The sequence below is a fragment of the Coccinella septempunctata genome, chromosome 8 (genome assembly GCF_907165205.1).
Source record: "Coccinella septempunctata chromosome 8, icCocSept1.1, whole genome shotgun sequence".
In the NCBI taxonomy this organism is placed as follows: domain Eukaryota; kingdom Metazoa; phylum Arthropoda; class Insecta; order Coleoptera; family Coccinellidae; genus Coccinella; species Coccinella septempunctata.
Genome location: NC_058196.1, coordinates 26261805 through 26274883, shown reverse-complemented (window position 1 = coordinate 26274883; position 13079 = coordinate 26261805). Strand labels below are relative to the sequence as shown.

General features: G+C 33.4%; 1 protein-coding gene across 1 annotated transcript; it reads right to left on the bottom strand.

The window, feature by feature from the left end:
• Positions 1-8887: 8887 nt before the first annotated feature.
• Positions 8888-12279, bottom strand: LOC123318386 (homeobox protein DLX-3-like). The gene is made up of 3 exons (XM_044904995.1): positions 11986-12279; positions 11820-11895; positions 8888-9594 (listed from the first exon to the last, which is right to left on the bottom strand). The coding sequence occupies exons 1-3, from the start codon at positions 12277-12279 to the stop codon at positions 8888-8890; spliced, it is 1077 nt and encodes a 358-aa protein (XP_044760930.1).
• Between the last annotated feature and the right edge of the window lie 800 nt (positions 12280-13079).

The window sequence follows — 13079 nt, the reverse complement described above, 5'->3', positions numbered from 1 at the left end:
TATTCTGGAGTTTCTATATGCGCGTATGTAAGTATCATATATGTCTTGTTTTTCCGACAACAAATATTTCATTATTTATGTATTTATATAGGACGTCACTTATCAAACAGGATTCAGGTTTTCACAAAATTTAAGTGTCACATAACGACTGTCAACAAAGTAAAAAGTTATTTGACAATTCTGACACCTGCCTACTACTTAAACAAAAAAATTGAAAAAAATTCAAATTTCCGTAGGTAGGCTCCATATTTTTGTGCAGTGTGATACATTGTTGAATTCGTTATTTTTTTCTTCATCACCAAATAAGCAGAATCAATATGGCGTCTATAAGAAAAAAAAAGGTGACTATCGCATCTCTCAAACACTGAAAATTAGGAAATATCTGACTACCAAATTAGAATCTCCATATTTGATAATGGCTACAAACCGAGTTTCGTGAAGTTATCTCCAGAAACAAATGAGAGTTATTAAGAAAAGAATAAAATCACGTGTTTTAGTTTTTCAGAGATATCGCGGGAACCATTGGACATATTTTAGATCTGTTTACACCATCACACTCATCCTCAAATAATGCAACTCTTTTGTAAGTTAAGCCACCCTGTATTTCTAACGGTTTTCGATATTCCTGTAGTCTTCCTCTAAAGAGTTCTAACTCGAATGAATGGTATATTATTGTATTGAGGTTTTGTGACATAACTCCCATTGGTTTTCAATATAACATTTAATGAGTGTTCATTTGTTTAGCAGATAAATGCTCTTCAAATAAAGCCTGAAGTCTTGTAAAATCAAATCACATACAGAAGTTCGATAAACAGTTTTCCACAAGACAATATGAACGTGGATAGTGAAGGAAACTAAATATCAGATATTAGATTACAGTATTTTTTCTATGAACAAAAGTATATTATCCCTACTACTCAATAATTGGGTTTATGGAAAAATTTTCCATGCAATGTTGCAATTTCTTTCCAACCTTGATAAAGTTGCAAAAAAAAAAACAAAAATGAAGTATGAATATGAAAATTGTTGAAAACACTTTTTTCTAGCTGATTTCGTTAAAAATTTCTTCCCAAGTCATTGACCACACGGATTCCAAAATAAGGCCTGTCGCAACCCTTCATGAATCATCCCGGAGGATTCAAGTGCAGTCATCGTAAAGCTTATCGGCCAAATAGTCCGGTTAGCTACAAACAAGATGGCGCACTGCTACTGATATTTCTCCAGAATTTGATGAAGAAATTCGCGGCATCATTCTTGCCATCATTCTCTCGTTTTGGTCATTCCTTTCCCTCGCAAACTATGAATAGTAACAAGATGAAAGTTTTCCCTCACACTCAAAAGAGCATATTCTTCTCGAGGTCTTGAATTTTGTCATCAGGCGTTTAGATTTTTAGATGCGCTAATAAGAATGCGTTGAGACACAGTAGAAACAAATACATATACTCCATTCACTTTTATTTTAGCAGTCGGTTGGCCATGCAAATTTGACACATTTCACTCTGTATAGTAAGTAAATGTGGGGTTATGACGGTTGTCAAAACATTTTCCAGTTCAACGCTACGTTGCTCGTTGTACGTAAAAGTTTCTGTTATTACGTATTTTATTACAATGTCGAATCTCTTCGGAAAATATGTGACGAACATAATTGAAGTTTATACAAACTGATTGAAGCCATACCAAATCCAGTTATTTGCATGGAAAATACAAGAGATCAGTATAGTATCATAATATGCACTAGCTTGAGTAGAGTTAATGTTCGTTATTTTCTTTGGCTAAAGTTGTAGATTTCAAAAATATTAACCCGAAGATGAAATGCATATGTTGCAGTGGTTGGGAATGGGTATCTCCCGAAGGAATTAACAGATAATTACATGAATGTTAAATTCTTCAACAAAAATGATCTTGCATAAGCAAAATGAGGGAAGTTTCAATCAAGATGAACTTCACCTTTGAACAAAAATTTCTCATGAATTAACAATAAGCAGGACAACTGAAGCGTATTTGTGGCTGTTCATCTAAATGCATTGATATAATAATAATAATTAGGTATTTATTGGTACTTTAAGACATTTACAATGTATAGGACAAGTCAAATGAAAAATAGAAAAATCGATTTTCGGGAACTTATTCTACGATGACATTCATCGAAAATCCTGTAGTAAACTTTTCGCATTAATTCACTCAAACATAAAATTCTCAAATGCCACCACTTTTTTGGGTCTCCTAATAGAAAGAAATTCTTTGTCATCCTCTTCATTCACAATCCTTCTGATTGTGGAAATATTCAGCTGAAATATAGGTCGTTTAGATTCAGATGAAACATTATATGAATTCTCCTACATTGAATATGTTCGCTACCGTCTGACGTATTGTGGATTTTAGAATATTAGGGTATAACTATTCGAATGAGCTGATTTGAATTCTAAATAGCACTTTCTGAAACCCTGTCTCTTTTTTAATCACTTTCGGCATTTTCGTAATATTAATTGATATAAGTTGTGGCAGCGGCGTTATGACTTAACGACATTTCATGAGTGCCAAACTTACTCCGCTATAGTTACAAAAACTTGAGAAAATTATTTCATGGCCAACCGACTGCTAAAATGAATGTGAATGCAGTATACCTATGTTGATTATCAATTTCTCAACTGCTTCACAGAATGTTTTGTGCTATTGAAAATATATAAAATTCATACAAAAAATGCATTGCATTAATGAATTGATTATATTACTATTTCTTTACATTTTTTCAATTGCCGATATTTTAGTTCTGTAGCTTCTACATTTTTAGCCGATGGGCTGTGGTTACATTTAAGTTTAGCCGGCTAAAGATAGAAGAAACTAACATTAGCAAATACCCGAAGCTAAGCTTGAGATTAGCCGGCTAATCTTAAGTTTATGTTCACACCTATTTTTAGCCGTAACATATCGACACCAAAAGTCAAATTAATATTGGGGAATTGGTAGGATTCTGAATAAATAAGTTTCATATTTTTCTAAGACGTGTATTTACATATTTATATAAAATATCTACACAACTCCTCTATAAATTTCATTTAAAATAATTTTAACACTGGAACAAACATTTAAAAGATTCATTTTCGAATGACAACACTAATACATCAAATAAAAGATTCAAATAATTATTTTTAGGGATTTTATATCGCGATGAACATATTTACAATTTTGTGTATAAAGATTTGAAGGATTTTACAATTCTTTAAGCATAACTTTTCTTCAGTGATTTTATTCCTTGAGTTTATAATTGATCAATTCAGATTAAAGCTCAGTAATGGTTGTTTCGTTACCCAAAATAGTGTAATTCGGAGGTAGATTGTGCTCCAGCCAATTTCCATTGACGATGTTCATCACCTGTTCTGTGGCCGTCATGGTGGGAGCTGAAATATTCTCTTCTTCCACTTGAGTCATAATTCCATTTGGCATTTGCCCATTTGGCATGTAACTGAGCGAATAATTTTTTCCAGGACCGGGGTAATAGGGTGGATTCAACGTATTATTCATTGGGGGATACATAGTTGCCTCAGAATAGCAATCCCTATTCCAGTTGTTGTATCCTCTGGACCCGTAGGGAGTCGGTCTTGCGCCGTAGGGATGCGTGAGCTGCTGATGATTGACTGGAACGTACTCGGAGTAAGAAGGAGGTACTCTTTCGTTACACCTCGTCCTAAGGGCGCCGACAGTAACCTGGGGCGAATCTGGGGAATTGGGATTGGTGGAAGACTGCGAGCTATTCTTGGCTTTCAGCTCCTTCTTGCACTTCATTCGCCTGTTCTGAAACCATACTTTGATCTGGGTTTCCGACAGGTTCAGGGCTCCGGCCATTTCGCTTCTCCTGAGTGTGCTTATATAGTACTTGCTGGCATGAAACTCTTTCTCCAATTCTACCAGCTGGTGGCTCGTGTATGAGGTACGGGTCCTTTTGGTAGAATTGTTGGGCGAAATTTTGCTAGGTAGAACTGGCGCAGAACTGACCTTAAGAGGCTCTTGGGTGACTATGTGTTCTGAAACAAAAAAGGTCGATAAAGATACTGTTTCATTATTTTTCGTATTTTTCTGAAATGCTCCAATTATCTAAAATTTTTTTCCGATCTTCTTTCCGATTTCTAGTCTTGAAGAAATTCAAAATGTTCACTCTATTTTCTTTGAACGATGTATGTTTATTTTATGAAGTGTATGTTTGTACCTTTTCAGGACATGTGAAGTATATGTGGAATAATCTTTTCAAACTAAGTTTGTTGGAAAACTTTGATGATAATTTTATGTTTTAATATTTTTTCGTATATATCATGTCCGGTATTACACGACTTTTCCCTACACAGACCAAGAAAAAAAAATGTAATTATCAAAAGTTATCAATATATTCTTGAGTTGCTCAGGTGAAATTTCCATTAGATATCATTTCATTCAATAGATATTGCCTTCGAATTTATGCATAATTATAAGCTTTCCTGAATTTTTACTGATAGAAATGTTCAATTTCTAACTATACTGATTCAAAATTATAGGGAAAAAATGTAACGCTAAGACAAGAATACCGACCGACAGTATTCATTGTTTAAAGCAGATGAACAATGAGTAAAGTTAAACATTTTTTTTAAGAATCCCAAACATATTATATTCAACAGTATCATTACCAATAGGTGGAGGTGAAATTTCAGCGTTAAAATTCATGAAATCCTGAAAATGAATTGCTAAAATAATTCATATAACACTATACACTGAATAAGTAAAACCAAATAATTAATACTGCAAATTCAGTTTAATTTTTTTCTGCTGGAGAATTCACTCAAATAAGGGAGAAATTTCAGATATCGATTGAAACTTATTTTGGGAGGATTTTGCATCTCTTCACAAACCTTTTAGGGCTTTCACTCCTGCGTGAATTCTTGCACTAATTTGTTTCAGAGATTGGGAGTGAAAGCCCTAAAAGGTTTGTGAAAAGGGAGAAATTTGTTGAATTATAAGCCTGTATCGATGTATCGAGAGATAATAATCTGAACTTTGATATCGAAATTTTATGTGTCATTTTCGAACTGCGTTTAGAGGTTAAGATTTCTAATAAAAAAATTATCGAAATATAAAGATGGAAAATATTCTTGAACAACAGGTATCGATTTTAAATTTTTACTCCAGTTGCCGGATTTTGGAGTTCTAATTAAATTTAATGTAATATAGGGATTTATTGAAATTATAACTACTTCTTTAGTGTTTAAATGAAAAATTGTACACTTACCTAGAGTCTTATCCCCATGTTGCACGATATTGTTGTCGTTATATCCGAAGTTCGCCAAGTACCATTTGATTTGCTGCAGTAAGAAAAAAACATTTAGAAATAAAATAAAAAAATATTCTGGTCTTAGATAAAATAAAACTGTTGATTGAATCGAAACTCTTACTTGTTCGAATTGTATTTTTTGCTGCGGCTGCCATGGAGATTGATTCAGATTGTAATCGTTACATTGATCTAGATTGATACACTGTTCGTTGTATTCACCGCACATTTTTTCTGGCATTTCAACGTAATTGAAGCCCGTTAAATCCTTGGTACTCGAATCACTTCCAAAACTACCCCTTTGACTCGTTTGCGGGGTGATGCTCACATCGTTATTTTCAAGATATGTGGTCGGTTCAATTTCTACACTAAACCCGGTGTTATCTACGAGGACGACTTCACTATTTTTGTCTTCCATCGTAACTAAAGTAACTAAAATTCGCACTGACACAAAATTCACAGAGATCAAACGGAGAGTACCTATCTGAGCCTGAGCTTGGACGAGAAATGTCTGAGGGTTCTTCCGAAAGTGGTATTTATCATTGGGGTAAAAAGGGTGGGGGGAGCAAATGAAATATTTCCCTTGTAACAAAAGTGGTACATAGTTTCTGCCATATTGGTATCTGGTAATTGTGGCGGGAATTTGGTTTATTTGATTTTCTTCAATTCCAAGTTTCTTCGGGTCAGTTTTAATGACAATTGAATTCAGATATTATGCGGTAAATAATAAAGGTACCAGTCTGAAGTGATAGCCTGCTAAATGAATTTGTGGGCTAAATTATCAATAGATTGAAAAATTTGTTCTCATAATTGTGGTGCCATCCTTTCCTCATTATAAAAAATACGTTTTTCCTGAGAAGGAGATGATTTATGTTTTCAAAATTTTAGACCATTTATTTTTGTTGCTAAAGATAACATTTCGTTATCAATTTCACTGTGACAATTAAAATCGAGTCCAATAATGTACTACCCGATATATGTCTTATGTGAGGTAAGAAATTTGCCATTCTTTTTTCATAATAAAATGTAAATAATTCAAGAAGCACCAATTCAGATTGGGAAATTTGTTAATATAGTTGAGCCACTTCTTTTTTATTTATATAATAATATAAGCCTTTACAATGAAAACAACAAAATCAAATTTGTTTCCCTCACAGTTTATCAACTTTTTCGAATCACAGATAATAAAAATATTTAATATTTATTATAATTAAACAAGCCGTTAACAGGAAATGATTTACAAAATGTACAATTTATTCACAACTTATACAATATTTCGACTAACTTCACAACCTCTGGAATAGGATATTGTCATTTGGTGTATTAGTGATTTATATTGCGGAGGGGTATTCTCTAGAACGTTTGTTTCATCCACTTCCATAAGTGTAACTTCATATATGGAGCCTGTGAGATTGATGAAACCATCTAAATCACCATGGAATTCTCAAATGTGAGTGGTTCGACAGGTGAAGCTTCTATTTTATGAATGGTAGTCTAAGAACGTGAAATTTAGAATATTCAAATTAATTTACATTAAATAATCAATGACAGATAAGGAAAGCAATTTACCAGCCATTAACAAAAGCTTTTTAAGCTAATTATCTCTATTATTTCCCTATCGATATCATCTTCGTTGAAATAAATGGAACAAATCCTTGCATGAGATGATGGTAATCAATTTCTCCAGATTGCCTGGATCCACAGGACTTTTCATTCAGAGTTCAGATTAAACCTACAAAAATAAGTAGACAAAAAGGTATTAGTTTATTTTGGATATTCGCGGTACTGGTATCTTGTATTCCAAATCTCGAGCAGGAAGATTCAATAGCGGACGATAAATAGCAATTTCAGCGTTTTGTATACATATACATACAACTAATTATTCAACACACAACAGTATAAGAGAGTTGAGAACTCACTTGTGAAATGTATCTCCAGCTTTTTTAAGATTATCTTTGGATGCATTAAAATACTATACCGAACCAGAAACCATTTTATTTAATAGCTGTATGTCTTCCTACTACAAAATGAACAACAAATCACCACCAACGAAGTGAAATGAAGCAAAAACAACTTAAAATCCAAAGTCGGCCATTTTGGTACAGGGAATCTTTGTTTTATAATATTGACGTGACGCTTCTCAAACCTTATGGCCCCTTTACTACCTCCATGGTATTATAATGACCCCGACCCTTAACCACCTCGGATTCGTGGAACAAGTGAAACCTGAACGATTTGACGGCAGGTAAACTTTTCTTGTTTGTTTATTCATACATTCATTTTATAACTATTCAAAGGGATTTAACAAAAGTACAGAAGAAGCCGAGTTGAAAGACAGGTATGGAAATAATTTAAATCTTCTCATTTAATTTTTTTCGATTTTCTATATTACTTTAAAATCTCAACGAATGCTTTTCAAACATTGCAGATTTTCCTCGAAAAAATGTGAAAATACATAAATTTTTGGGATGAATTATATAAGACAATATAATAATAATAAAAATAAATTCATATTTGGTAAATTTTCTGGATGATGTATCCTTATTTCCCATGTAGAAATCAAGTATGATTCTTGGTATACCAACTCAAATAGGAAACTTTAGAAACATACTACTGTATATGTTACTGTTGGTGCTGTCAATTAATTTTAGAGATCTTGAATTTGCCTACTTATACTCCAATTTCCGTTTGCACCGCGTCAGCCGTCTAAAGAGGAAATTCATAGCCAGATAGATACTTCTATGATTTTTCCATCATCAGTTTTTCTCGTCGACTATAGGAGAGGAAATTCTATACCTACTTCTGAATTCCAAAGAAAATCACGAACTTTTGAGGATATGATGGGACAGCAATAAAAACATGTTGAATCTGTAGATGTGCTATATAGAACTAAGTTATTTAGGAACAGCATACTTACCAAAATTATCATTTTGATTGTACTCATTTTACAAGTTGAATTTCTTTCATTCTCTAATAGAATCATCATTATTTAAAAAAATGAATTTAAAAAATGAAGCCAAACACACTTCGACTACTTTGTGAACAGGAACTGAATATTAAATTATTTCATGAAATTTTTTTCAATTTGGAATTTCATTTTATTGTAATGACCCAGGTATATACGATTTTCGAAAACTGCAGTTGAATTTCTCTTTTGAATATTTTCTACTGTTATAGAATTACTTAGATATATAGATTCTAAAAGAGAAATTAGTATTGGGGAATTGATCGGATTCTGAATAAATAAATTTTATATTTTTTTGAGACGTATATTTACATATTTTTACAAAATATCTACACAACTTGTCTGCAAATTACATTTACAATTATTTCAAAAACTGGAAAAAACATTTAGAAATTTCATTTTCGAATTACAGCACTAATACATCAAATGAAAGATTCAAATAATTATTTTTACGGATTTTATATCTTTATGAATATATTTACCATTTTGTGTATAAAAATTTTTTTTGAAGGATTTTACAATTATACAAGCATAACTTTTCTTCACTGGTTTCATTCCTTGAGTTTATAATTAATCCATTCAGATTGAGGCTCTGTTTGATTGTTTCATGTTTCGCTACTCAAAATAAATTAATTTGGGGGTGTGTTGTGCTTCAGCCAGTTTTCATTGACCAAATTCCTCACCTGTTCTGCGAGTGTCATGTTGGGGGCTGACATATTTGGTACTTCCCAAGTCAACCGTCCAAACGACATGTTCCCCTTCGCTGTATGAATGGGCAAATACATTTTTCCAGGACCAGGGTTATGAGGTGGATTCAACGTATTATTCATTGGGGGATACATAGTTGCCTCAGAATAGCAATCCCTATTCAAGTTGTTGTATCCTCTGGACCCGTAGGGAGTCGGTCTTGCGCCGTAGGGGTGCGTGAGCTGCTGATGATTGACTGGAACGTACTCGGAGTAAGAAGGAGGTACTCTTTCGTTACACCTCGTCCTAAGGGCGCCGACAGTACCCTGGGGCGAATCTGGGGAATTGGGATTGGTGGAAGACGGCGAGATATTCTTGGCTTTCAGCTCCTTCTTGCACTTCATTCGCCTGTTCTGAAACCATACTTTGATCTGGCGTTCCGATAGGTTCAGGGCTTCGGCCATTTGGCTTCTCTTGAGTCTGTTTGTATAGTACCTGCTGGCCTGAAACTCCTTCTCCAATTCTGCCAGCTGGTGGCTCGTGTAGATGGTACGGGTCTTTTTGGTGGACTTTTTGGGCGAAATTTGGCTATGTAGAACTGGCGCAGTAACGACCTTAGGAGGCTCTTGGGTGACTATGTGTTCTGAAACTAAAATGATCGATTAGGATTCTGTTTCTTTATTTTTCGTATTTTTCTGATATGCTCTAATTAGACGATATCCATAAAGATTTTCTTGTTATTATACAACAATATGAAACTGGAGACACATTGACGAACTGACTAAATAGTAACAGAAATGGAGATTGAAAAACATTGAAAGCAAAATTCGAAGGATTATGTTCCAATATTGAAACAGGAAGCGTAATCTAGAGATGAAGATAAAATTAAATGACAGGGAAATAGGATGGCAAAATGAAATCGAATATCTAGGTGTAACAATGGATTAAAAACTGGACCAAGAACTTAAAGTCAGACTTTACAAACTTATAATTAAACAGACTTTGACAAAAGGAAGTGAAATTTCAGTACCTAATCAATAAGAATCAACTCAAAAAATTGGAGAACATGCGAGTCGCAGAAATGAGAAGCGTTAGACAGGTGACAAAAAGTACAACACTCAGTGGCCACATATCAGAACTGGCAAAAAGAGCCTACAAAAGAATGGAAAGTCATTAAAACTGTTGTATAAGAGAAAAGTTAAAATGTGGCGAAAACGGAAAATGAAGAATCGTGAGACCAGATGAGAGAAAATCTTCAGGAAACACAGAGAGAGAAAAATTGACTGAGAATAATCTGAAATGAAAGAGATAAACCACAGGAAACGAATAAGAAGAGAGCAGCACCAAATCAGAGTCTGCAAATAGGGAAAAGTCGGATAGCACCGGACAGCGGGTATCAACAGACATTCATCGTTTTCTTGGATTCATCATTTCACCCTCTCCTTTGAATGGCCAAACGAACTGATTCTATGGCAAGCGCAAACATATCTTTAGTTGACCTTGATATTTTGACCCGTTTGGGAAATAAATGTGAAATTTTGATTTTTTGTGATTGACACATGGACAGAATAAACTTTGAGGCCTCCCTTCTCTTGATTGGTAGGTGTTCAGATGGTTACTAGACATAGTACAAGCATTAATGAGTAGTGAAAATGAAAACGTGCACGAATACCCTGCATTTCAAATATCTCCCCTGTAAATGGGTAATTGATTGCAAGATGCATGTTGGGTGTCACCGGACAAAAATAATTTCAATATTTCGTTATAAAAATTGGAAGTCGAAAAGTTCTAGAAAATCTCCTCAAAACCAAAATACTCCAACAAATATCAATGAACAAGGTACTTTATGCTCAGCAAAATCCACCAAAGGCAAAAACCAATGGTCAAAAAGAATATATTTTCGATTAAACAAATTCACAAACAATGAAGGAATTTTGCCAGTTCCGAACGCTGCAGAGCACAAAATAGTTGAGAAAAATTACTTGAAAAAAGTGCTCACTTGCACTCCATTATAAATGACTTGGAAGGGAAAAATGAAAATGAGGCTAAAGTAGTAAAAAATATTTCAACGAAAGTTTAAATCAAGATGTTTCGAAACTAGTTGTAGAAAGAACACGAGAATACGACGACACGAATATTGGATCAAGTCTTGTGAGCAGAGACAACCAAGAATGTCTCTGCATGGTTGTGAGTGTAAATTTTGTCCGATGTTACCCTCTAGTCTTGAAGAAAATCAAAATGTTCACTTTATTTTCTTTGAACGATTTATGTTCATTTTATTAAGTTTTAATATTTTTCCGTATATATCATGTCCGGTATAACCCGACTTTTCCCTACATAGACCAAGAAAAAAAAATGTAATTATCAAAAGTTATCAATATATTCTTGAGTTGCTCAGGTGAAATTTCCATTAGTTATCATTTCATTCATTAGATGTTGCCTCTGAATTTATGCATAATTATAAGCTTTTCTAAATTTTCACTGATAGAAATGTTCAATTTCTAACTATACTGATTCTAAATTATAGGGAAAAAATTTAACGCTAAGGCAAGAACACGGACCGACTGTATTTATTGTTTCAAGCAGATGAACAATGAGTAAAGTTATACATTTTTTTTAAGAATCCCTTCAAAATATTATATTCAACAGTAAAATTTTATTTGTCATTTTCTAACTGCTTGTAGGGTTAAGATTTCTAATACAAAAAATCATCGAAATATTAAGATGGAAATTATTCTTCAACAATAGGTATCAATTTTAAATTTTCACTCCAATTGCCGTATTTTGAAGTTCTAATTGAATTTAATGTAATATAGGGATTTATTGAGATTATAACTACTCCTCTAGTGTTTAAAAAAAAAATTGCACACTCACCTAGAGTCTTATCCTTTTGTTGCACGTTATAGTCGAAGGCGCTATCGTCGATGTAGGCCAAGAACCAATTGGCAATCTGAAGTAAAAAAAAATATTTAGAAATAAAATATAAAAATTATTTAGGTCTTAGATAAAATCAAACTGTTGATTGAATCGAAACTCTTACATCAGCATATTCTGCTTGCTGCAGCTGCTGCGATGGAGGTTGATGCAGATTGTAATCGTTACATTGATCTAGATTGATACACTGTTCGTTGTATTCACCGCACATTTTTTCTGGCATTTCAACGTAATTGAAGCCCGTTAAATCCTTGGTACTCGAATCACTTCCAAAACTACCCCTTTGACTCGTTTGCGGGGTGATGCTCACATCGTTATTTTCAAGATATGTGGTCGGTTCAATTTCTACACTAAACCCGGTGTTATCTATGAGGACGACTTTACTATTTTTGTCTTCCATCGTAACTAAAGTCACTAAAATTCGCACTGACACAAAATTCACAGAGAACAAACGGAGAGTACCTATCTCAGCCTGAGCTTGGACGAGAAATGTGTGAGGGTTCTTCCGAAAGTGGTATTTATCATTGGGGTAAAAAAGGGGGGGGGAGCAAATTAAATATTTCCCTTGTAACAAAAGTGGTACATAGTTTCTGCCATATTGGTATCTGGTAATTGTGGCGGGAATTTGGTTTATTTGATTTTCTTCAATTCCAAGTTTCTTCGGTTCAGTTTTAATAATAATTTAATTCAGATATTATGCGGGAAATAATAAAAGTACCAGCCTAAAGTGATAGCTTGTTGAATGAATTTATGGGCTGAATTTCTAATAGATTGAAAAATTTGTTCTCATAATTGTGGTGCCATCCTTTCCCCATTATGAAAAATACGTTTTTCCTGAGACGAAGATGATTTATGTTTTCAAAATTTTAGACCATTTATTTTTGTTGTTAAAGATTATATTTCGTTATCAATGCCATTGTGACAATTAAAATCGAGTTCAATAATGTACTACTCGATATATTTTTTATGTAAGGTGAGAAATTTGACATTCTTTTTTCATAATAAAATGTAAATAATTCAAAAAGCACCAATTTAGATTTTGAAATTTGTTTCTATAGTTCACCCCCTTCTTTTTTATTTATATAAAAATATAAGCTACTTTACAATGAAAACAACAGCATTAAATTTGTTTCTCATAAACAGGAAATAATTTACAAGATGTACAATTTATTCAAAACACATACAATATTTCGACTAACT

Coding starts and splice junctions, on each gene's coding strand:
- LOC123318386 (XM_044904995.1), bottom strand. CDS start 12,279: ATGGAAGACAAAAATAGTAAAGTCGTCCTCATAGATAACACCGGGTTT. Junction 11,896..11,985: donor AGCAAGCAGAATATGCTGAT/GTAAGAGTTTCG, acceptor TTTTTACTTCAG/ATTGCCAATTGGTTCTTGGC. Junction 9,595..11,819: donor ACAAAAGGATAAGACTCTAG/GTGAGTGTGCAA, acceptor CGATCATTTTAG/TTTCAGAACACATAGTCACC.